The sequence below is a fragment of the Selaginella moellendorffii genome, unplaced genomic scaffold, assembly GCF_000143415.4.
Source record: "Selaginella moellendorffii unplaced genomic scaffold, v1.0 SELMOscaffold_113, whole genome shotgun sequence".
In the NCBI taxonomy this organism is placed as follows: domain Eukaryota; kingdom Viridiplantae; phylum Streptophyta; class Lycopodiopsida; order Selaginellales; family Selaginellaceae; genus Selaginella; species Selaginella moellendorffii.
In genome coordinates, this window is record NW_003314374.1 from 1 (window position 1) to 20,863 (window position 20,863).

General features: G+C 51.9%; 8 protein-coding genes across 9 annotated transcripts; 3 read left to right on the plus strand and 5 right to left on the minus strand.

Moving 5' to 3' along the window:
- Positions 1-2,389: 2,389 nt before the first annotated feature.
- On the minus strand, positions 2,390-2,733 carry LOC9660583 (extensin; the record flags this gene model as incomplete). The annotated part of the gene is made up of 1 exon (XM_024664679.1): positions 2,390-2,733. A coding segment is annotated over exon 1 (344 nt), but the record flags the coding sequence as incomplete, so codon positions are not given.
- A 3,426-nt stretch (positions 2,734-6,159) lies between these two features.
- On the minus strand, positions 6,160-7,578 carry LOC112342634. Its single transcript, XM_024664730.1, has 3 exons — positions 7,034-7,578; positions 6,338-6,887; positions 6,160-6,276 (listed from the first exon to the last, which is right to left on the minus strand). The coding sequence occupies exons 1-3, from the start codon at positions 7,561-7,563 to the stop codon at positions 6,259-6,261; spliced, it is 1,098 nt and encodes a 365-aa protein (XP_024520498.1). The 5' UTR covers positions 7,564-7,578; the 3' UTR covers positions 6,160-6,258.
- A 35-nt stretch (positions 7,579-7,613) lies between these two features.
- Positions 7,614-10,197, minus strand: LOC9660017 (root phototropism protein 3). 2 transcript variants are annotated; one of them, XM_002990896.2, is made up of 4 exons: positions 9,963-10,197; positions 9,476-9,623; positions 8,186-9,403; positions 7,614-8,118 (listed from the first exon to the last, which is right to left on the minus strand). In XM_002990896.2, the coding sequence occupies exons 2-4, from the start codon at positions 9,584-9,586 to the stop codon at positions 7,744-7,746; spliced, it is 1,704 nt and encodes a 567-aa protein (XP_002990942.1). In that variant the 5' UTR covers positions 9,587-9,623; positions 9,963-10,197; the 3' UTR covers positions 7,614-7,743. The 2 variants fall into 2 exon arrangements, with proteins under 2 accessions (XP_002990942.1, XP_024520497.1); XM_024664729.1 differs by lacking the exon at positions 9,963-10,197 and adding an exon at positions 9,708-9,949.
- Positions 10,198-11,317: 1,120 nt separating this feature from the next.
- LOC112342614 (pentatricopeptide repeat-containing protein At4g02750-like) lies at positions 11,318-12,784 on the plus strand. The gene has a single exon (XM_024664698.1). It carries the CDS (start codon positions 11,318-11,320, stop codon positions 12,782-12,784), a length of 1,467 nt encoding a protein of 488 aa, XP_024520466.1.
- A 112-nt stretch (positions 12,785-12,896) lies between these two features.
- Positions 12,897-14,750, minus strand: LOC112342616 (pentatricopeptide repeat-containing protein At4g02750-like). The gene has a single exon (XM_024664699.1). It carries the CDS (start codon positions 14,748-14,750, stop codon positions 12,897-12,899), a length of 1,854 nt encoding a protein of 617 aa, XP_024520467.1.
- A 55-nt stretch (positions 14,751-14,805) lies between these two features.
- On the plus strand, positions 14,806-16,455 carry LOC112342617 (pentatricopeptide repeat-containing protein At4g02750-like). The gene has a single exon (XM_024664700.1). The coding sequence runs from the start codon at positions 14,806-14,808 to the stop codon at positions 16,453-16,455; it is 1,650 nt and encodes a 549-aa protein (XP_024520468.1).
- Positions 16,456-16,495: 40 nt separating this feature from the next.
- On the plus strand, positions 16,496-18,238 carry LOC9660018 (pentatricopeptide repeat-containing protein At4g02750). The gene has a single exon (XM_024664701.1). It carries the CDS (start codon positions 16,496-16,498, stop codon positions 18,236-18,238), a length of 1,743 nt encoding a protein of 580 aa, XP_024520469.1.
- A 73-nt stretch (positions 18,239-18,311) lies between these two features.
- On the minus strand, positions 18,312-20,819 carry LOC9659463 (peroxidase 29). The gene is made up of 4 exons (XM_002990897.2): positions 20,237-20,819; positions 18,838-20,183; positions 18,513-18,786; positions 18,312-18,457 (listed from the first exon to the last, which is right to left on the minus strand). Exons 1-2 carry the CDS (start codon positions 20,456-20,458, stop codon positions 19,425-19,427), a joined length of 981 nt encoding a protein of 326 aa, XP_002990943.2. The 5' UTR covers positions 20,459-20,819; the 3' UTR covers positions 18,312-18,457; positions 18,513-18,786; positions 18,838-19,424.
- Positions 20,820-20,863: the final 44 nt, after the last annotated feature.

The following is a 20,863-nucleotide window of genomic DNA, read 5'->3' on the forward strand; positions in this document are numbered from 1 at the left end:
TTGGGAGGGATTGGGATCTGTGGATGGAAGGCTAACTCTCCGTTGCTCGTGCAGTGAGTAGTTGAAACCACAGTAGGACCAAGTAGGAGCTGGTACAATATGCGAGAACCTTGGTGAGGGAACTTCGCACAAGCCAAGGCAGTGTTGGTCGGATAGACGAGATAAGCTGGCAAATTGGAAAGGAAAAATTTGTGGCTTATACACAAAAGTTATGATAACGAAGGTGTTTGGTAGACATGGTAAACTATCATTTAGTGAATATTGAGGGATCAAGCTTAATATTTCAGGAGTTCCCAATACTAGCAAGTGCAAGTTAACGAATGAGTTTCTTTAACCAGATCAAGTGCACATGTGAAGACCAATTTCTTAACTAGCTTAGGCAGAGACTAATAATGGGTGTAACAATACCCACCTCTTGCCGTTATGGCAGTAAAGAAAGAATATCTGAAAGTACTAACTAACAAGTAACTTTCAATACCCGAAGTCATATTTGTGATATTGAGGTTGAGTATATCATATTAACAATAGGATACAAGGAGGCAATTTAGCTCAAATACTTGCTAAAAGACTTTGGGCATCCACAATCATTGGACAATGTGACAACATAAACAACATAATGATAATGTAGAATTTAATTTTCCACAATCGCAACAAGCAATCATAATAAGCATATTCTTGTGCAATTCCATTATATGTGAGAATAGGTCAACACAGGAGTGATATTATCATCACCAAGCCCCTCAATGATCTTTATACATATGATCATATTTGAGGCTGAGTATATCACCTTAACAACAGGCTACAAAGAGGTAGTTTAGCTCAAATACTTGCTAAAAGACTTTGGGCATCCACAATCATTGGACAATGTGACAACATAAACAACATAATGATGATGTAGAATTTAGCTTTCCATAATTGCAACAAACAATCACAATAGCCCATGACAAGTTGCCTTTTGTCACTTGCCCAAACTCAACCCCTTATAACCCAACCCAACCCAAACTCAGGACCTTGGGTGTTGGAGCACTAGGTGCCCAAGGTCAGGTTTATGATCAATATAAGAAAAATTGTAAAATATTTCTAGCAAAATTTTGTGATAGAATTCTTAGTTGAATGTTTCTAATTTTAACTTCAATTTTAACAAACCTCACATTTTGATTGAATTTAAAACCCCTATATTCAACAGCAGCCTTGGGTTCTTTGTGATGTACCAACATCGAACACTTGACAAAGTGATAGAACTTCCATGGGGTGAGCCTGAGTGAAGAAAAGAACTAGCTTCTATGCCTCTAAGTAGGTATCCATCTAGCACTACCTGGTCAAAATCCCATTCTAGAACCTGTAATGCAGCAGTGTCTCCAAAAATTTATTCAAGAGCCCAAACTATTTACAGTTGCACCTCCAGAAGTTTCCTGCCTGGTCCCTTGTCCTTTAATGTTTGGCATGGCAAAGTTTCAAAGCACTTGAGTAGTGTTTGTAATAAATGAACAAAACAACAAGAAAATCCACCGTACCTTGATACTTTTTGTCCCCATGAAAGAAGAAACGAAATCGGAACTCCTGTTACTCTTGCCATTTAATTATAATTGTATATAAACATCAACTTTTCAAGCAATCGTTGAGGTCCTGACAGAATAAAATGGAAAATATAACATAAAACCAAAGTGCAAAGCACATGTAAGCTTTATCTTTTTGATCCAGGGATTCATGCCTCTGAAGATAAAGCACTTGAGGAACAACATTTTTTTCAGTCTTTATTTCTATTATGTTGAATCCAGGGACAACATGAAGCTTTCTACTTCTTGTAATAAGCTGGTGGAGGTGGCTACGTACTTGCAGGTGGTGGAGCCTTGTACTTGTAATATGGTGGTGGTGGAGACTCGTACTTGTAATAAGGAGGAGGTGGCAGGACTTGTACTTCTAGTAAGGAGGTGGTGGAGACTCGTATGTGGTGGCAGAGACTCATACTTAGGCAGTGGATACTTACATGGGAGACTCATACTTGAAATAAGGAGGCAGTGGAGATTTAGTAATATGGAGGAGGTGGTGGCGATTCAACTTGTATGGTGGTGGAGGCAGCGACTAATACTTGGATGGAGGGGGTGGTGGCGATTCATACTTGTATGGTGGTGGTGGTGGTGACTCATACTTGTATGGCGGTGGTGGTGGACTCTCATACTTGTATGGTGGCGGTGGTGGTGACTCATACTTGTATGGAGGGGGTGGCGGCGACTCATACTTGTATGGTGGCGGCGGTGGCGACTCATACTTGTATGGCGGCGGCGGCGGACTCTCATACTTGTATGGAGGGGGTGGTGGCGATTCATACTTGTATGGTGGCGGCGGTGGCGACTCATACTTGTATGGCGGCGGCGGTGGACTCTCATACTTGTATGGTGGCGGTGGTGGCGACTCATACTTGTATGGAGGCGATTCATACTTGTAGTATGGTGGTGGTGGGGATTTGTAGTAGTAGTGTGGCGGTGGCGGAGATTCATGCTTGTAAGGAGGTGATTCATACTTGTAGTATGGTGGTGGTGAGGATTTGTAGTAGTATGGTGGTGGAGGGGAAACATACTTGTAGTATGGGGGTGCAGGGGATTCATACTTGTAATAAGGGGGAGGTGGAGGTGACAAATATTTGTAGAAGTCTGGCATTGGAGGGAAGGAAAAATCAAATGCCTGAACCTGGCTGCTTCTCAACAGCACAAGAGCAGCAGCCAGCAGGGCCATTGCAAAATGGCAGCTGCCCATCCTCTACCTATCAAAATCCCTTGGATTTCCTTCTTTCCAATCTATTCAAGCCCAGCTCCAAAGCCCTCAAGTTGTCGTTCCCGTCTCTTCTTTCCTTTTTTCTGCCCTTTTGTGTGCTTGGAGCTCGAGCTTTTAAAGCATTCTTGAGAGAAAAAGAGGAGATCGGGTCAATTGCGAGAAAAGATCAACACGTCCTAAACCCATGGCCATTTCCTTAGAGATGATATAAGGCTGCACTAAGCACAGTTGAACAAGCGCTTCTCAACAAAAACACACAAAGAAGACTTCAGCGTTTGCCCGGAAATATTGTCAATTTGTCTTTGATTCTTAAAAAAAGGAAGGATTCCTTGCTACAGCTTTGGCTGAATTTTTCTCCAGATCTAAACTCGATATGGCATAGAACACCACAATAAAATCCCATTGACAAACACACCAACACGCAAACACTATTTCGTCACTGACGAAATTGATCGCCTTTGAATGGGCCTGACTCAAGCTTTGATCATCAGAAGGAACGTGTCTTCTAAAGTCACAGGAAAAAGAAAAAGATGAAAAAGAGATTAGCCACTGGTGAGAAAAACGTAAGAGCTCATCTTGATCCCTGTAGGTTTCCAGGAGTTAAAAGAAACCATGGGCTTTTGTCCTGCCCGCTTTGTTGTCGGGCTCCACAACTTTGTATACCTTATGTCGCAAAGGAAACATGAAAGCCTCGTAAGCTTTCCCGTTATCGTCCACCTTGACATCCACCATGAGAAGTCTTTCGATCGCCATGCCATTTTCTATCCCTGTCGAAGACACAGAAGAAGAGATCCAACCGGACCCCGATCCTGTGACAAATCCCGTTGTTGTCGCATCTAAACTTTAAATATTCCATCAGCATATTCTGTAAAAAGATGTCCAACGCTGACACGGACCTCTGGAACAGGATTTGCCATCACCTTCGGGCTTCTTCCGTGTCTTCGACAGCGACGGAAAGTGGCGTGACGATTAACGGAGCTGTGGATGTCGAGTATCCGCTCATTGACGACAGCCGCATTTCTCCCGGTGCCTCACGGTGGATGTCAAGGTGGACAAAAATGGGAAAACTTACGAGGCTTTCATGTTTGCGGGACACATGGGATAAGCCAGACGTGGATTCTTTTAGCTCCGTGAAAACCTGCAAGTTTTGGGGTGAGCTCTTACAATTTTTCTCATCAGTGACTGTGGCTAGTCTCTTTCTTTCTTTTCCTTTCCCCGGCTGCGACTTTGGCTTTTGGTGATCAAAGCTTGAGTCAGGCCCGACGATCATTGCGAGTATCAGGTGTTTGAAAAGTGGGATAGATGGAAAACTATTTGTGGAGGTGGATATGTGCCAATGTATTATTGAGGCTACGGAACTTTTCTTGGAATCGAGAGGCCTCTCCACGAACTGCGCAGATGAGCATGACGTTACAATTTTCAGCTCGTCCTCTCGGATCGATTTCCTCCCAGTAGAAGAAACCGAGTTCGTAGCTATAGTAATCACCACCATGGCCCGAGAAAGGAAAGTTTACAAAGAAAAAGAGACAAATCCATGTAGCTCTTGTACGTGGCCGTGAGAATACGCTCCCAACGATCATCGTTCGCATAATCGGTGCTGTGGAGCACCGTCACTGGGACAATGGAGAAAAACCAGCTCCTTCTTGCCCCGTGAACAAAATCGATTGCAGCTCCTCGGCGCCGTTGAAACAATCCAAGCTGGACAGATATGGATTTGTCTATGGCAGCCATTCGTGTGCGTCGATGCTGGTGCCCTGCACCTTCTCCTGGAAATTCTTTTAATTCTTCATACTTCCTCCTCTCCTTCAAATGAATCTGGGAGATTTCAAGAGCCTTGACCTCATAAATTTCATAATATCGAGTCGATTGATCACCTTTGCCCAATCCTTTTGACGTCCTTGTAAACTGTGAGTACTGCCGCTCCATCTTCGCAGTATCATGTCATCTCTTCTCAATCTTTTCAGCGGATGAAATCACCTATTATTGTCAAAGAGGTAAAACGAAGAGATCCAACCGAAAGTGTTCCTCCATAGCGATTAAAATCTTGATCCAAAACTCCGTGCCGCTTCTTTCATTTATTTTTGAAATTTAGTTCAGGGATGGAATAATCTCATATATTTGAGGCAAGCTAAAAGCAGGGCCTGTAATCACAAAATGACGAACGCCTCTAACTGGATGGGCATGTTTAAAGAACTTACCACAGCAAAGGAGTACAAGCAACTTAGAGATCAACCAGTCTGGAAAATAACTACATAAAACGTCTATATCCCAGACACTATTTGGAGCAATCCCTTTCTCGTCATCCTGGGCGATCACGTATCCCATATGTCCCGCAAACATGAAAGCCTCATAAGGTCTCCCATTGTATACTGCTGCTCAAAACACACGGATACTCTCCCAGCAGCTGCACCCCAGTGTCATCGCTTCTGTTCCTGTAATCGAAGTGGCCGGTCTCGCCTGTCGAAGACGCAAAAGACTGAGATCCAGCCAGTGGTGTAGCTCGGGGAGCCTGATCCCCTCCAATCCGGTGGCAAATCCTGTTCCAAAAGTCCCTGTCCACGTTGCCTTTGCTGCTCTCTACGAACTGGGCGGTGATCTTCTTGAGCATGACGCGCCACTTCTTGCAAATTTCGCCATACTTGTCCAGCTCGTCCACTCTCCGATCGATTTCCTCCCAGTCCTCGGTTGTTCCCAGAAGAGTCACGAAAGGGATCCCACACATTAGACGAAAGCTGGGAAAAAGATCACAAACAAGATCTTAGAACACAACGTTGAGCACTAAATCATGTAGAAACACAATTATCAAACACACTATGATGCAAAAGGAGCCACAAGCTTGAAAGCCAATCCACTTACGTGTATTCGAAGTAGCTCTTGAAGGTGGTCATGAGAACCACACTGCCCACCACCACAACATTCTTGGTCGTGGTCGAGATCCAGTCACAGACCTTCTCGTCCTTGACATTCTTCTTGAGCTCCCTCGCCAGGAGCCCATAGTCGGCGCTGTGGAGCGCGGCCGCCTGGGACACAACCAGCTCCTTCTTGCCCTTGTGATCAATGAAGATCGATTGCAGTGCCTCGGCGTTGCCATTGACAAAGGATCCAAACTGGACGGCGATGGCGAGCCACACATCCCCGGGCCGAATTACCAGATTATGGTGGGCGCTGTAAGCTCTGATGGCGCACGCCACAAAGCCATTCTTCGCTGGATGGAAGGCGCTCGCGTCGACGCTTAGTACCCTGCAACACTTTGTAGCAGCCCTCCTCCTGGTAATCCCTGAATTCCTCCAAGAAATGGCCGCTCTTGGGCTGGGATCTCGGCAGCTTGGCCGGCTCATTCTTAAACGGCACCATTCTCGAGTTCTAGGGTTTATATATTTTAGAAACTTTAAATTCTAAATCTAGAATTTCTTAAAATCCACACCATTACATCATACAAGCAACACGTTTTTTTATTGAAATCGAGTCGATTGATCAGCAGCTCGATCAACCAGAAGAACCAGCCTGCAAAGTCCCAGAAAGAAAAACCATGTAAAAGAAGCGCTAGAAATCGTTCATGGCTTACCTTGGCCTTCTTGAGCTTGTTCTTGAGAGTTATAGCCCAGACAACCTTGGGCGCAATCCCTTTGTCATCGTCCTGGACGATCTCGAATCCCATATGCCCCGCAAACATGAAAGTCTCGTAAGTTTTCCCGTTGTCGTCCACCTTGACATCCACCGTGAGGTAGCCGGAAGCAATGCTGCCGCTCAAGATACACGGATACTCCATCTTCGCAGTGTTATCTCGTCCCAATCTTCTGACCGGATGAACTTCAGGAACATCACCCTGCCATTCGCCCTTCTTGTCGAAGACGCAAAACGCAGAGATCCAACCGGAAGTGTAACTCGGGCCTGATCCTCCTCCATAGTGGTGGCAAATCTTGTTCCAAAACTCCGTGTCAACGTTGCCTTTGCTGCTCTCTACGAACTGAGCAGTGATTTTCTTGAGCATGACGCGCCACTTCTTGCAATTCTCACCATACTTGTCCAGCTCGTCCACTCTCCGATCAATTTCCTCCCAGTCCTCGGTTGTTCCCAGAAGAGTCACGAAAGGGATCCCGCAGGCTAGACGAAACCTGGAACAATACAAGTTGTTAGCTTTAAAGACAAGTGCTAAATCACGTAGAATCAAACATGGCCAACATGAAACCATGCGAACGCCAAAGCAAGGAAGGAAAGAATACAAAGAGCAAAAGAGGAAAAATTCATGAAGAACACTTGCCTGTATTCGAAGTAGCTCTTGAAGGTGGCCATGAGAACTACACTCCCGGCGATCACATCGTTCTTGGTCGTAGTCGAGAAGCTCGGCAAGATCCAGTCACAGACCTTCTCGTCCTTGACATTCTTCTTGAGCTCCACGCTCATCTCCCTCGCCAGGAGCCCATAGTCGGCGCTGTGGAGCGCCGCCACCTGGGACACAACCAGCTCCTTCTTGCCCTCGTGATCCACAAAGATGGATCGCAGAGCCTCGGCATTGCCGTCGACGAAGAATCCAAACTGTACAGCGATGGCGAGCCACACATCGTCTGGCCGGATCACCAGATTGTGGTGGCAGCTGTAAGCTCTGATCACGCTCGTGACGAAGCCATTCTTCACCGGATGGAAGGCGCTCGCGTCGACACTGGTGCCCTGCAACACCTGGTAGCAGCCCTCCTGCTGGAAATCCTTGAATCCCTCCAGGAAATGGCCGTGCTTGGGCGTGGATCTCGGCACCACGGCCGGCTCCTTCTCGGAAACCCTAAATGTCACCATTCCCTCCTCCGTCTCGAGGTTGCGTCTCGAGCTTGTATAAGGAAATTTTAAACTCTTAAAAGATTCCAAAAGATTCCAAGAGCGTTTAATTGGTTGTCTATTTACACTAGAACAAGTTCTTGAGGAAACTTTGAGAGATTTCTCTCTGGATATCTTCTTCGATCGTCCGCCGCCACGCGATCAGCACAAGAGTCTTCGCGCAGCCCTGTTATACCTGGAAACGTCCGACCTCATGCTCTTGCACGCCTTCTCCAGCTCTCCAACCTTAAAATGGATTTGATCCAGATCGGTGCGGAGGAGCTCGTGTGTTCCAGCGCTTTGATCCGGGATGTCCGACTGCGTTCTTCGGTGGCTTCCACCTCTCGAGCCCCTGTGGTCCGATCTGACGATGCATTCTCGAAGCCGGCCCTGCTGGAACGCGAGAACTTCCAGCACGAACTTTGACGGCAGCCTCGGGTTCTTTGCGATGTGCTTGCATGCATCGAGCGAGAGCTTTCCAACATCCAGCACCTGACAAAGGGATAGAACTTCCGCGCTCATCACGTCGGGATGTGCCTGAGTGAAGAAAGAACAGAGAAATGCTTATTAGCTGTCGAAAGAGAGAACTTAGAGACGTAGATACCTCTAAGTAGGAGTCCACCGCTCGGTAGAGGCCATCGTGAGTCCACCTCGCTGACGCTGGTAGCGCTTGCGCAAGCCTGCGAAACCTGTGTACTTTCAAGCTTGTGTCCGGGGCAATCTCCGCGAGGTAAGTGTCGATCAAGTCTCCGACTCTAGTCACTGGCGTCTCCATCACTGCTGCGTCGTCTCCCGGTGGATTTTGCTGCTTGAGACACAGAGCTCCCCTCGAGTCCTGCTCCCGGAAGAAGTACTCCACCAGGCGGATGACCAAGTCGACGTCGAAGAGCGAGCCGGAGCGGGGATACAAAGGCAGCAGGATGCTGTCTAGATTCACGTCGTGTAGCTGCGAGCCGATCATCTTCTCTAGTTGCCGTTTGCACGGTTTGCTGGCGTTGAGGACGGTCGCCACTCTGAGCATGATGAAGAGAGACCGACAGGATGTAGACCCCCGCTCCAAGTGGAAGAAGAGGTTGACAATGGCCTCGAGGACTGCTACGTGAACCTTCTTCGAGCGGTTGTGTAAAGTTTCTTCGCGAGCGGACCTCAGCTTTGCAGAGAAGCCGCTGTAGAGATGGAGAGGGACAGCAGTCTTCAAGTAGTGCATCAAAAACCTGGCCAGGAGCTTGTTGTCCAAGTCGTTGTAGATCAGTGACTTGAGCAGTCTCTCCATCAGGAAAACCGAGAGCGATGAGACATCACTAAACCACCACGTCCGGCTGGGCGAAATCTTCGTTGACAGGGAAGACCTTCGAGAAATGCTGCCGCTGTGAAGCCGGTAAGAGTCTGGAGAGGAGGAGAGCGGGCTCATATCTTCCAAGCTGCTACAAATCTTCCAGGCGATGGTGTCCGCACACCTCTGGACAATATGGGTCTTCTCCGCCAGCGGCAGCACCGCGTCGCAACCTTTGAGCACTGTAAGATTGCTATCCCAGTCGTTTCCCAGGTTTTGGAGATGCATCTCGGCCTGTTTAACCAAGTTTCCCCGAGCATAAGCTTCCGTCATTTCTAAAAACTCCCCAACACACCTGAGCACGGAGACGTTGGAGTTGGAGATGGCGATCCGTCCGCCATCGTAGCAGAATCTAGTGGCCAGTTCAAAGGCCTCACCCCCACCTGGAAAGTCGTGAAGAAGTATCCTAGGCAGACCACTACCATCGCTTCTTAGAGTTAAACGCCTAAATATCTTTGAGAGCCGACCAGAGTAAGCAGCGAGAGGTTTCTGTCAAACAAAGAAAAAGAGAAGAGATTCTCAGTAAAACTTCCAAAGAATCACAGAGAGGCCACAGGCTACCTGGCGTAGAAAGAATGCGTGTTCCTCGTTCACTTGGATTTCCAAGTCGCACGGAGTATAATCCATGACTCTTGGCTCTTTGCAGACGAGACGAAGATCACCGCTCTTCATAGCTAGGCTCTTCAAGTTGGATCATAGAAGACGGGTCCTGTCACCAGATGTTTGTACAAACACTTAGATAGATTAAGAGAAACTTCTTGCAATCCAGTGCGACAAGAAGACAAGAACACACCTCCAAGCACTAGTTCCATGCAATCCCATCGAAAATTCCCACGCCCCGTCGAAAGCAAGCAACAACAGCAAGCATCCAAACCCCTGGATTCACCGAAGACTCTTGATGATGGCTGGCCGCCGTCAGATCTCTGTCACCGAGAGGACGGAGGCGACAGGCACTGTAGCAACGAAATGGATGGAAAAACAAGCATGAAATTCCGAGCGAGGCTTTCCTTGATTCTTGACCCGCATTGGAGAGGGATCGGCCGCTTACCAGCAATCCGGGGCCAAAGTCCCAAGCTCGCGCTCCACCGAGCAAAATGCCATGCAAGAAACGCCGATTCCTCCCCGGCGCCTGACAATATCGAGCTTCGCGCGCGTGCGCTCTCGCGATCCTCTCGCGATCCCCTCGCCCTAACCCTACCGCTCGCCCGGAAGAACGAAATAACGCGGCCACTGCGCGCTCGAAGGAGACGAAGAAGAAGAACCAAACCAACAGTGCACGCGCGATCAAACGAAGAACCCATCACACACGTGGCAAGATTGAAATCGTCGGATTCAGCGCCGGGGAGAATCCAGGCCGCCAATCCTTAAATGGGCGCTAAAGTTTAACGAGGATCAGCGAGTTTTAATGGCGAAGATCTCTCCATAAGAAAAGGCTGGTAAAAAACTAAGGGCGTCGGCTAGCTTGGCAAACATGGTGGTGCATGTGAGGTAAACTTTGGCGTAAAAATCATCTAAACAATGCCATGGATCGCGGCCGTATGATCCATTCTCTGCCACAACGGCATGTGATCTTCTGTCCATAGCCAGATTATTCCTCGCTGTCCTCTGGAATATTTGTTGCGTCGTCACATCGATTACTCGCAAGAAACCGTAATTCCTCCTTTATAGGTGTGTGTGTGTGTGTGGCTGTGATCTCTGGAGGAACCCTAGAAACTTCCACCATTCCGAAGAAGAAGTTACTGTCAGTGTTAGTTGGGGTAACAGTGAGTCAAAGGTTTTTAGATTTTTTATCTTGCAAATCTTTGATCCCATTACTGCTGCTGCCACTTTGTGATGAATGGATTGATTGGAACTGGAAGTTTCATGGAGGAGAACTTAGAAGTTCACTGTTTGACCAGTGGAAGTTACTGTTAGTGGTCAGTTCTTCTTTTGGGGTTCTTGTTTTTAAATCTTCTTGTTGCCTTGATTGATCCAAATCCACAGCTCCACTAGTGACATTGATTGGAACCCTGCGACCCCCATCGCCATCTGAATCATATCACGGTGGGCAACGCCTGACTTGCCTTTGTACCAAACAATCTATAAAGTTTTGTAAAGAAAGTGAGAAAAAAGAGAAGACTAGGAGGGCGTGCGTGCCTGATGAAAGTGTCGCGGTACCACTCCATAAAGCATCATTGTGTGTGACAGGAATCGAACCTTACAAGCATCTCTAGGCATATTCACATAGCAAGAAACAAAATGAAGGAATCTTGAATGCAAAGGATCTTGTCACAAAACTTTGCTGCGGGCATACGAAGCTGTGGAGCTGCCAAGGATCTATCCCGTGGGATTTCACTCCACGAAAAAATCTTGGCCAGCAAGAGCTCTTGGTGTGATCGATACCTTGCGAATTTGTTGATCGACATGTATGGCAAGTGTGGGGATATACAGCGAGCGAGGGAGGTTTTCGATAAGATTCCAAATCCAAACCAGTTCTCGTGGACGGCGTTGCTGGGCGCATATTCCCAGAACGGGCATATCCAAGAAGCGAAAGATGCGTTTGATGCTTCGGTGTCGAGAGACAGGGTATCTTGGAACTGTATGCTTTCAGCATATGCCCAAATTGGGCATCATTCAGGAGCTAGAGAAGTCTTTGCGAGAATGTCTTCCCACGATGTAGTGACATGCAACGCAATGACCACGGCATATTCTCATCACGGTCATATTGACGAGGCGGTCCACGTGTTTACATCCATGCCGCAGAGAAATGTGGTGACGTGGACGGCTATGATCACCGCAAATGCCGAGGCGAGGGACTTTGCGAGTGCTAGGGCTTTCTTCGATCGAATGCCCCAGTGTGATGTCGCGAGCTGGAACGCGACGATCCAGTGCGCGCAAGAGATTGGCGCGGTGAAAGCGCTCTTCGATCGGTCGCCGGGGAAGAGCTGGATCACCTGGACAGCGCTGGCGCTGGCCCACGCGCAACAAGGTAACGATCTGCAGCAATGCCGGGAGGCCTTCTACCGGATGCCGCAGTGGACGCTAGGGTCGAGCAATGCGCTCGTTTCGGCGCTGGCCAGGAGCTCCAATCTGGAAGAATCGAGGCTCGTCTTCCACGCCATGCCCCATCGCGACCAAATCTCTTGGAATTCGCTGCTCCAGGGCTACATCGAGAATGGGCGCGCCCAGGAGGCCATGGCGGAGCTTCTCTCTGGAAGAATGCCTTGCTGGGATGTGGCTGCCTGGAACGCGATGCTCCAAGCATTTGTCCAGTCGGGGGATCTGGATTCTCTGGAGAAACTCTACAATCAAATGCCAGTGAAGGACGTGATCTCCTGGACGGCTATGGTGGTAGCATTCTCAGAAGGAGGAAACATCGATCAAGCCAAACATTTCTTCGATCAGATGATCACCCGGGATCTCGTCGCGTGGAACTCGATGATCAAAGCATTTGCCAACACTGGGCTCTTGTCCGACGCTCTTGGCTTCCTCTACGCGATGCTCCAGGAGGGGATCAAACCCAACGATCACACTTACAGGGGGATTCTCAGCGGCTGCAGCCATGCCGGGCTCCCGGAGGAATGTCGGATCCATTTCTTGAGCATGGTGGCGGATCACGCCATCGCTCCGGAGCTGGATCACTACTGCTGCGTGGTGGACAGCTTGGGGCGATCCAAGCGCCTCGACTGGGCGGAGGAGCTCGTCCAGAGCATGCCTTACGTTCCCAACGAGGTGGCATGGACGAGCCTCCTAGGTGCTTGTCGAGTGTATGGAGATGCCGAGCTCTTGGAGCGAGTGACCGGGCTCTCGCTGGAGGACGAGAGCGACACTGGGTCCTGGCCGGCTCCATACTTGCTCTTGTCCGATGGCTGGAAGAGTGTTCCAAAGTGATGAGGCGCTTTCTCCTTCCAAAGTGATGGGATCAGAGCTTTCTCTTTCCAAAGTGATAGAGTGATAGGATCCAAGCTTTCTCCTTCCAAAGTGATGGGATCAAAGCTTTCCATCATCTCGCGAAGTCCTCCACATTGGCCTCGGCAAACGCGTTGTGAAGAACGACGTAAGGCTGCGACTGTCCAGGATCCCACTCTATCGCCGCTCTTGCAAGCCGGATAGCTCGCTCGATCTCCCCAAATGCCCGGCAAGCATCCAGCAAGCTCGTCCAAGCCACCATATCCGGCACAAACGGCATGGTGTAGAGCAGCTCTTCAGCCCTCTCAATCTGGCGGGCCTTGCCGAGGAGCTGGACGAGGCAAGCGTAGTGTTCCTCGTTGGGAGCCACGAAATAGTCCACGCCCATGGAGACGAAGTGGTCTCGGGCGACTTCTACGAGACCTGCGTCGCTCAAGCCCGCGAGAGTAGCAGTGAAGGTTACCTCATTAGGAGACAATCCCAAAAGCAGCATCGATCTGAGAGAAACCATCGCTAGACTAAAATGCCCGTTTCGGGCATAGGCTGAGACGATCGCAGTCGCGGAAACCACGTCGTGATGCTGCTCGATTTTCTGGATGGATGCTGGATCGTGAATGTCTCCCTGCCTTGCAATCACACCCAAAAGGAGCGTCCAGGAGTGAATCGCGAGCTGTGGCATCCGATCAAAGACAAGCTTCGTCTCGTGAAAATGCCCGTGCGCGGCAAATGCTGAGATGAGCGTTGTCCAAGACTGTAGCCCTCGTTCCGGCATCTGATCAAACACAAACTTTGATTTTCTTGCGCATCCAAGCTGGCCCAAATTTTGGATCATTGCGTTCCAAGCCGGAACATCTCGCGCGGGCATTCGATCAAAGCCCGAGAGAGAAACATCCAAATGCCCGCTTTGGGCAAGCGCTGTGATCATCGATGACCACGAGACAACATCCCTCTGGAGCATATAATCAAAAGCTCGTTTTGCGCGATCCAGTCGACCGGCCTCGCCATAAGTGAGGATCATTGTGTTGGATGCGAAGAGATCCAGTCGATCGATCGACTCTAGCAGGTCTACCGCTTCTTGGAGCTGCCCGTTCTCGGCCTTGGATCGAACGAGGCTGTTCCAGGCCTCGATGCTCTTCTCTGGCATCCTGTGGAAGAGATCACCGGCGCGATCGACGAGGCCGTGCCGGCAGTGCGCTGTAACGATAGAGTTCCAGGAGATCATGTCGTGATGAGGCATCCTCGCGAAAATCCTGTTGGATTCGTCGAGAGTGCCGGAGTTGACTGCTAGCATCGTGTTCCAAGTCACCAGATTTCTCTCCGCGATAACTTCCTCGAAGACCTTCCTAGTGCCGGCTAGATCCCCGGTCGCGGCACTCGCTGTGACCATCGCGTTCATCGAGAAGAGATTGTGGAGTGGCATCTTGAAAAGAACACCAATGGCGGCAGTGATCAATCCGACGAGAATGTAGCCCTGCGCTAGCGTGTTCCAGCAGAGTGGATCACGCGATGGGATCCTGTCAAAGAGATCCTTGGCCTCCCGCAAATGCCCTTGGTGTGAAGAAGCCACGATGAGCGTCGTCCAAGAGATCACATTGTGCATTGGCATCCTCAAAAACACGTCATAGCCGCCGCCATAGCCGATCGGAGCTGTCGCTTGGAGGATCTGGTTCCAGCTGACGACATCGCGCTGTGGCATCCGGTGGAATGTTGCGGCCGCTCGATCTGGATGCCCGTTTGTGGCGAAGGCCGCGAGGATCATGTTCCAGGAGTAAATATTTGGGGAGGAGATCGACTCAAACATCGCCATAGCCTCCTCGATCTTGCCACAGCGCGCGTACATCTCGATGAGAAGATTGGAGAGGAACCTATCGTGCCTGTGGAGCGTCTGCTGGATTTGGCAGTGAACGATCTTGCCCTGGCCGAAATCCCTGTCTCTGGAGCATTGCATGACGGTGCGAGCGAAGGAATCGACGTCGTGATGCCCGGCATCGGCGATCTTGGCAATGGATTTGAAGCAGATCACTCGCGCCTTGGGCGGCCAATCCAAGAAAGAGCTTCTCGACGTGCCGGCCCTTGCCAAGATCATCAAGAACAGCACCAGCTCCGGCGATCTAGCCTGCTGCCGCCGCGCACACGGTCAAATCCTCGCCAGCGCCCACAGCGGCGTGACATTCCTCCACAATCTCCTCATCGAGATGTATGGCAGCTGCGGCGGATTGGATGACGCGGAGGCGGTGTTCTCCGCGATGCGATCGCCAAACACATTCTCCAGGAACAACCTGATCTTCGCCTATGGCAAGAATGGCAAACCCTACGAGGCATGGAAGCTCTTCGTCCAAATGGCCGCCAAGAATGCCCTCTCTTGGGTATCAATCATACGAGCGCTAACGCGGTCTGGGCAACTGGACCTCGCCAAGAAGATGCTCTTAAAGATGCCCCAGCTAAGCACCACTCCCTGTACGGCCATGGTCGTGGCATATGCCCAAAGAGGGCATCTTGTCGATGCCAGATCCGTGATGGGCCTCATGGCCGAAAGTGACGCGACGGCGTCCACGGCCATGATAGTGGCGTATGGAGGCGCCGACAATGTGGACGAGGCGGAGAGGATATTCTTTGCGAGCGCCGCGCAGGATGTGGTATCGTGGACAGCAATGTGCCAAGCATATGCCGAGAACGGGTATCTGGAAGATGCGAGGCGAATCTTCTCGAGCATGCCACAGCGCAATGTGGTCACTTGGAACGCGCTGATGCAAGCGTGCGTCTCCAATCGCGAGCTGGAATCCGCGAGTGAGTGCTTCGATTCCATGCCGGAGCGCGACGCGGCGTCGTGGAACACGCTCATCGCGGCGTTCGCGCAGCTAGGGTTTCCGGGCGATGCGAGGCGCGCTTTCGATCGGATGCCGCAGCACAGCGTGATCAGCGCGACGTCGATGATCGTCGCGCTGGCGTGGAGTCCGGGGGGATTGAGCGCCGCGATCGCGGAGTTCGACAGGATTCCAGGGCGGGATCTTGTTTCTTGGAACGCCATGGCGCAGGCTCACGCGGCGAGTGGAAATCTTGCCGAGGCCGCGGAGATCTTCGATCGGATGCCGTGGAGGGACGTGACGGCGTGGAATGCCATGACCGAAGCGCTGTCGCAGCACGGGCATCTGGATCGAGCGCGGCGATCCTTCGATGCGATGCCAAACAGGGACGTGATCTCCTGGACCACGATGATCGATGCCTACACGCAGAACGGGCATCCTCGCGAGGCGCTGGAGCTCTTCCACGCGATGCTGCTGGAATCCATGCGGCCGAATCAGCTCACATTCCTGTGCGTTCTTGCCGGATGCAGCCATGGCGGATCTCTCGAGCGCGCTCGCCAGTATTTCCATTCGATGCTCCAGGATCACGACATCCAGCCCCGCGTCGAGCACTTCCACTGTCTCATCGATCTTCTCGGTCGATCCGGGAGGGAGCTCCACGACGCCGAGGATCTCATCCGTGAGATGCCGTTCCAGGAGGACGAAATCTCCTGGACGACGCTCCTCGGCGCTTGCCGCGTCCACGGCGATCCATCGCGGGGATCCAAGGCCGCGACGAGGATCGCGCACCTCACCCCGGATCGATCGGCCCCCTACGTTCTTCTCAATCAGGCACAGATGGTCGAGTAGATCGTGAGGAGGAAACGAAATTTCGATCGATCCTTCCGATATGCGAAGGGTGCTTCCAGGGATCGACGCCGAGCTCTCTCTTCTCATCAAATCTTGCGGCGACTCCAAGAACATCGCGAGGGGGAGGGAGATCCACGCGAGAATCGCTAGCTGCGAGCTCCGCCACGATCGATTACTGGCAAATCTCCTGGTGGAGATGTATGGCAAATGCGGCAGTGTCGACGACGCGGAGGGCGTGTTCTTGGCCATCCCCGACCCCAATCCCTACTCTTGGAACATCCTCATCGCGGCCTACGTCCAGAATGGCTGCCTCCGCCGAGCAAGGCGCGCGTTCTTGGAGATGCCCGGCCGTGGCATCGTCTCCTGGAACACCATCGCCAAGGGCTGGGCGGAGAGTGGCAATCTGGCGGAGCTTCTGGGTGTGTTCCACCGGATGCCGCAGTGGAATCCAGTCTCGTGCACTGCGATGGCGATGGCGCACGCGCAAGAGGGCGATCTCTCGGCAACCAAGCAGCTCTTTGATTCGATGGAGCAGCGGGATCTCGCGGCGTGGAACGGGATGATCCAAGCGTATGCCCAGAACGGCCATCTCTCCGGGGCGGAGCGTGTCTTCTCCAGGATGCCGGGGTGTGATGCCGTCTCGAAGACGCTGATCGTCAGAGCTTACGGCCTCGCCCAAGATCCTGGGAAAGCGAAGGATGCCTTCGATCAGACCCAGCAGCGCGACGTGATCTCGTGGAATGCCGCGATCCAAGCGTATGCCCAGAGCGGGCATCCGGAGGAAGCTCGAGCGATCTTCGAAGTGATGCCGGCATGGAATGTGGTCTCCTGGACAGTGATGGTGGTCGCTTACGCCGAGAGCCGCGATCCCGATCGTGCTGAAGAGATCTTCCTGGCGATGCGAGAGGACGATCTGGTGGCGCGCACGTCGATGCTCGCGGTGTATGCCCAACGAGGGGACCCAGAGGTAGCGCACAGGATCTTCGATGGCATGGCGTTGCTCCAGCGCGATGGGATCTGCTGGACGGCGCTCATCCGGGCCTACGTCGAGAATGGTCACCACGATTGGACGAGAGCGGCGTTCCAGAGAATGCCGCAGTGGGATCTCTCGGCGTGGAACTCGATCCTCCAGTCGTTGATCCAGACGAGCCAGCTCCGCGAGGCTCGAGCGATCTACGAGAGCATGCCGGAGTGGAACATCGTGTCTTCGACGCTGCTCATCGCTGGGTACACCAGATCCGGGGACGTAGCCGAGGCGAAGCTCGCGTTCGATCAGATTCCTCACAGGGATCCTGTCTCCTGGACGACGATGATCCACGCGTATGCCCAGAACGGGCACTGCGACGAGGCTTTCGAGCTCCAGCGAGCGATGGAGCTCGATGGTGTTGCTCCCGACGATGCCACCTTCGTGTCGCTGCTCGCCGGGTGTAGCTACTCGGGGCTGCTGGAGCGAGGCCGGGGATGCTTCGTGTTGATGCAAGAGACCCGCGGGATCGTCCCCAACAAGGATCACTTCTGCTGCTTGATCGACATGCTCGGGAGAAGCAAGCTGCTGGGCGAGGCGGAGGAGCTCATCCGGAGCTTGCCGTTTGATCCCGACGCTGCGATGTGGGCGTCATTGCTGGGAGGATCGCAGGGCGGTGACCAGCAGGCTGCGAGTGCGGCGAGAGAGGTGTCGGGATTGAAGCCCGAGGACTCGTCAGCGTATGTGATGCTCGCGAACTTGATCGTTTGTGACGATGGATCACTCGATCAGGAGGAGGAGAATGAAGAACTTGCGTGAGAGTTGGAGGACTATTGCCGTGATCTGGTAGTTCTCGGCTACTCCACCTGGAATGAAAGATGAGACGATTGAAAGCCTCGACTCTGCTAGTTGGATTAGATTTCGGATGAAAACGAAGAACTTGCGTAAAAAATTCGCGAGAAAATTTTGGAAAGAACTCACTAGCGCTGTGATGCTCGTAACCTGTGCTTGTTTTCGACGGCGTATCCGAATAGATCCCTGTGACAAACGTGAGAAAACAAAGGAAAGTAAAACGAATGAAGATGTCACGTACATGTATAGCTCTGGTACTAATTGATGGAGAGCTCGGGCTCCACTATCTCGGACTCCACCACCTCGGCCTCCTTGATCTCGGGCTCTTTTTCCTCCTCGAATTTGGACGCTTGTTCTTCGATTTGTGGAGCTGGTGCTGCCTGTTCTTCAACCTCGCCGGGACTGCGACGCTCATCCAGGATTTTTTTTACGTCCTCCAAGCTAGGCGGTTCCCGGAACCTATAATCGGCCTCTCTAGGCTTGTAAGTTACGAACAGGATCCCGCAAGTGATGACCTGCTCGAGCAAATCAAGAAAAGCAAAGATTGGACAAGAATGGCGACTTACCGCTACCACGATTCCAATCGCCCAGAGATACTGTAGGATGAATCCCAGCCAGTTCCACTGCGGCCCTTCCCAGAAATCTGGAACCATTCCTGGATCGAAATAATCGTCGTTGGGAAAAGGAGCTGGAGTGGGATTCGACGACGACGAGGATTTCGCTCCGGATTTCTGCTTGTCATCCGAAATCGCGACCTTGGAGGAAGAATCTGGTTGCTTCACATTCTTACCGGAGGAAGACGGCGACGACGATTCCAACTTCTTGGCCCGGATGAGACTACTCCTCCTGGCGATCGCGACGTGGTTCCTGCTGGGAAGAGGATTTAATCCGCTCCTCCGGTGGAGGAACGGCGATGGCGCGCCGAGAGCGTGGACGCCATGCCGCGATGCTAGCGCCATTGCGCCTGGGAAGAAAGAAATCTGCCCCAGACGATGATACATCCACAACCACTCGTTTAAATCTTTATTCCGGGCAAAATTCCGGTTCTTTTCTACAAAAATGGTGACGTGGAGGTAAAGGTGGGGTATGACCAGGGAAAATGCAGGGTATGACGAAGGAAACAGCGAGGGAAGAACAGGGGAGAACAAACGAATCAATTCACGTAGCGGCAGTTCTTCCTGATCTGGCCGCTACTGCCCGTGAGCACCTTGTGGGCGGTGAGCTTCTGGTAGGCGGTGATGTATGTCTGGAAGAATTGGTTCTGGTCCTGGGCGAATTTCGCTACGGCGGTGCTGGTTCTCGAGTCTTGGCCCAGCGCCGCGTCGATGCTGAAGAGCCCGAGCCTGGAGCTCACCTCCTGGTAGTAGCGATTGTCGAATCGCAAGCTGGTGAAATCGTTCATCACCGTGGTGGTGTTGAGAATGAATCGCGGATCCGAGACGGGACAGCTGATCCGGAGGCGCGCCGCGTAGAAGGGATTGAGGTTGGAATCCAGGGTCGGGTAGAGGCGATTGACGATGTTGAGACAGTGGCCGACGCCCAGCGTGTGCGCGCCCATGATCGCCACGCTCTCCTCGATGGACATGCCCATGGCGCGGAAGATTTCCAGGAATTTGTCGACGCTGATCGTGGGCGGGGGCAGCGCCGCGTCGGCGGCGCGATTGCTCGCGAATGTGGCATCCCTCCGCCCGAGCTGGATGGGGAAATCCGGGCCGCCAGCAATCGCCGCGGCGTCCCGGCCCGCCAGCGCGACGATGTCCGCGCACGAGACCTCTCCGCCGCCGCATTGCGCATCCACCGCCGCCTTGATCCGATCGATGATCGCGAGCTCCCGGACGCCGAAATTTCGATCGGACACCATCTCGCTGGTGATGGAGCCCTTGTTGTTGAGCAGGATCGATGCGTCGCAGCCCTGGATGGAAATTGATCGAGGATGTCAGCGTCGATAAAGTCTATCTAGCTTACCCCGACTTGGCAGTCGTGGAAGGAGAGGCGGAGGAGCGCCGCCGCGGCGGTGGGATCGCCAAAGAGGCTGCTCATGATCGTCGATCTCACCGTGCTCTCCAGCCCCGGGCAAGATTTCTTGTAGAAACCGAACGAGAGCTGGGAGGAGCTCGAGCTTGCGAGTGTCAGGACCATGGCTAGAATCACCCACATTGCGAAATTGGATCCCCAATTCACCGCCATCGCCGTCGCCGTTCTTAAGGCTTCTCCTCTCGCTCCAATTCGATCAGGTACGTACCGATTGATCTGCTGCAAGGGAGGAATTGGATCTGAGCGAACGCAACCAGGCCTCGATTCGATTGAATGCGCACAAATGCTTCAACCGATCGAGGTACCAGGGATTCCTCTTCCTTGCAGGGGAGTAAATTCGAATTGCAGGAAGCTCTCTCAAGATCAAGATCGCTAGATCATCGCTCGCTCGATTGCTAGCAGCGAGACTTGGGGATCGTCTCACTACTCATTGGGAGAGAATGCGTGGAGAGATCCCTGGTTGGTATATGTACAGGGGAGCTCTAGCTCCAAAACATCAATGCTTGACTTGCTAAAGCTGCCACAAAGTTAAAAAAAGGGAGGTAAAAATTGAAGAGG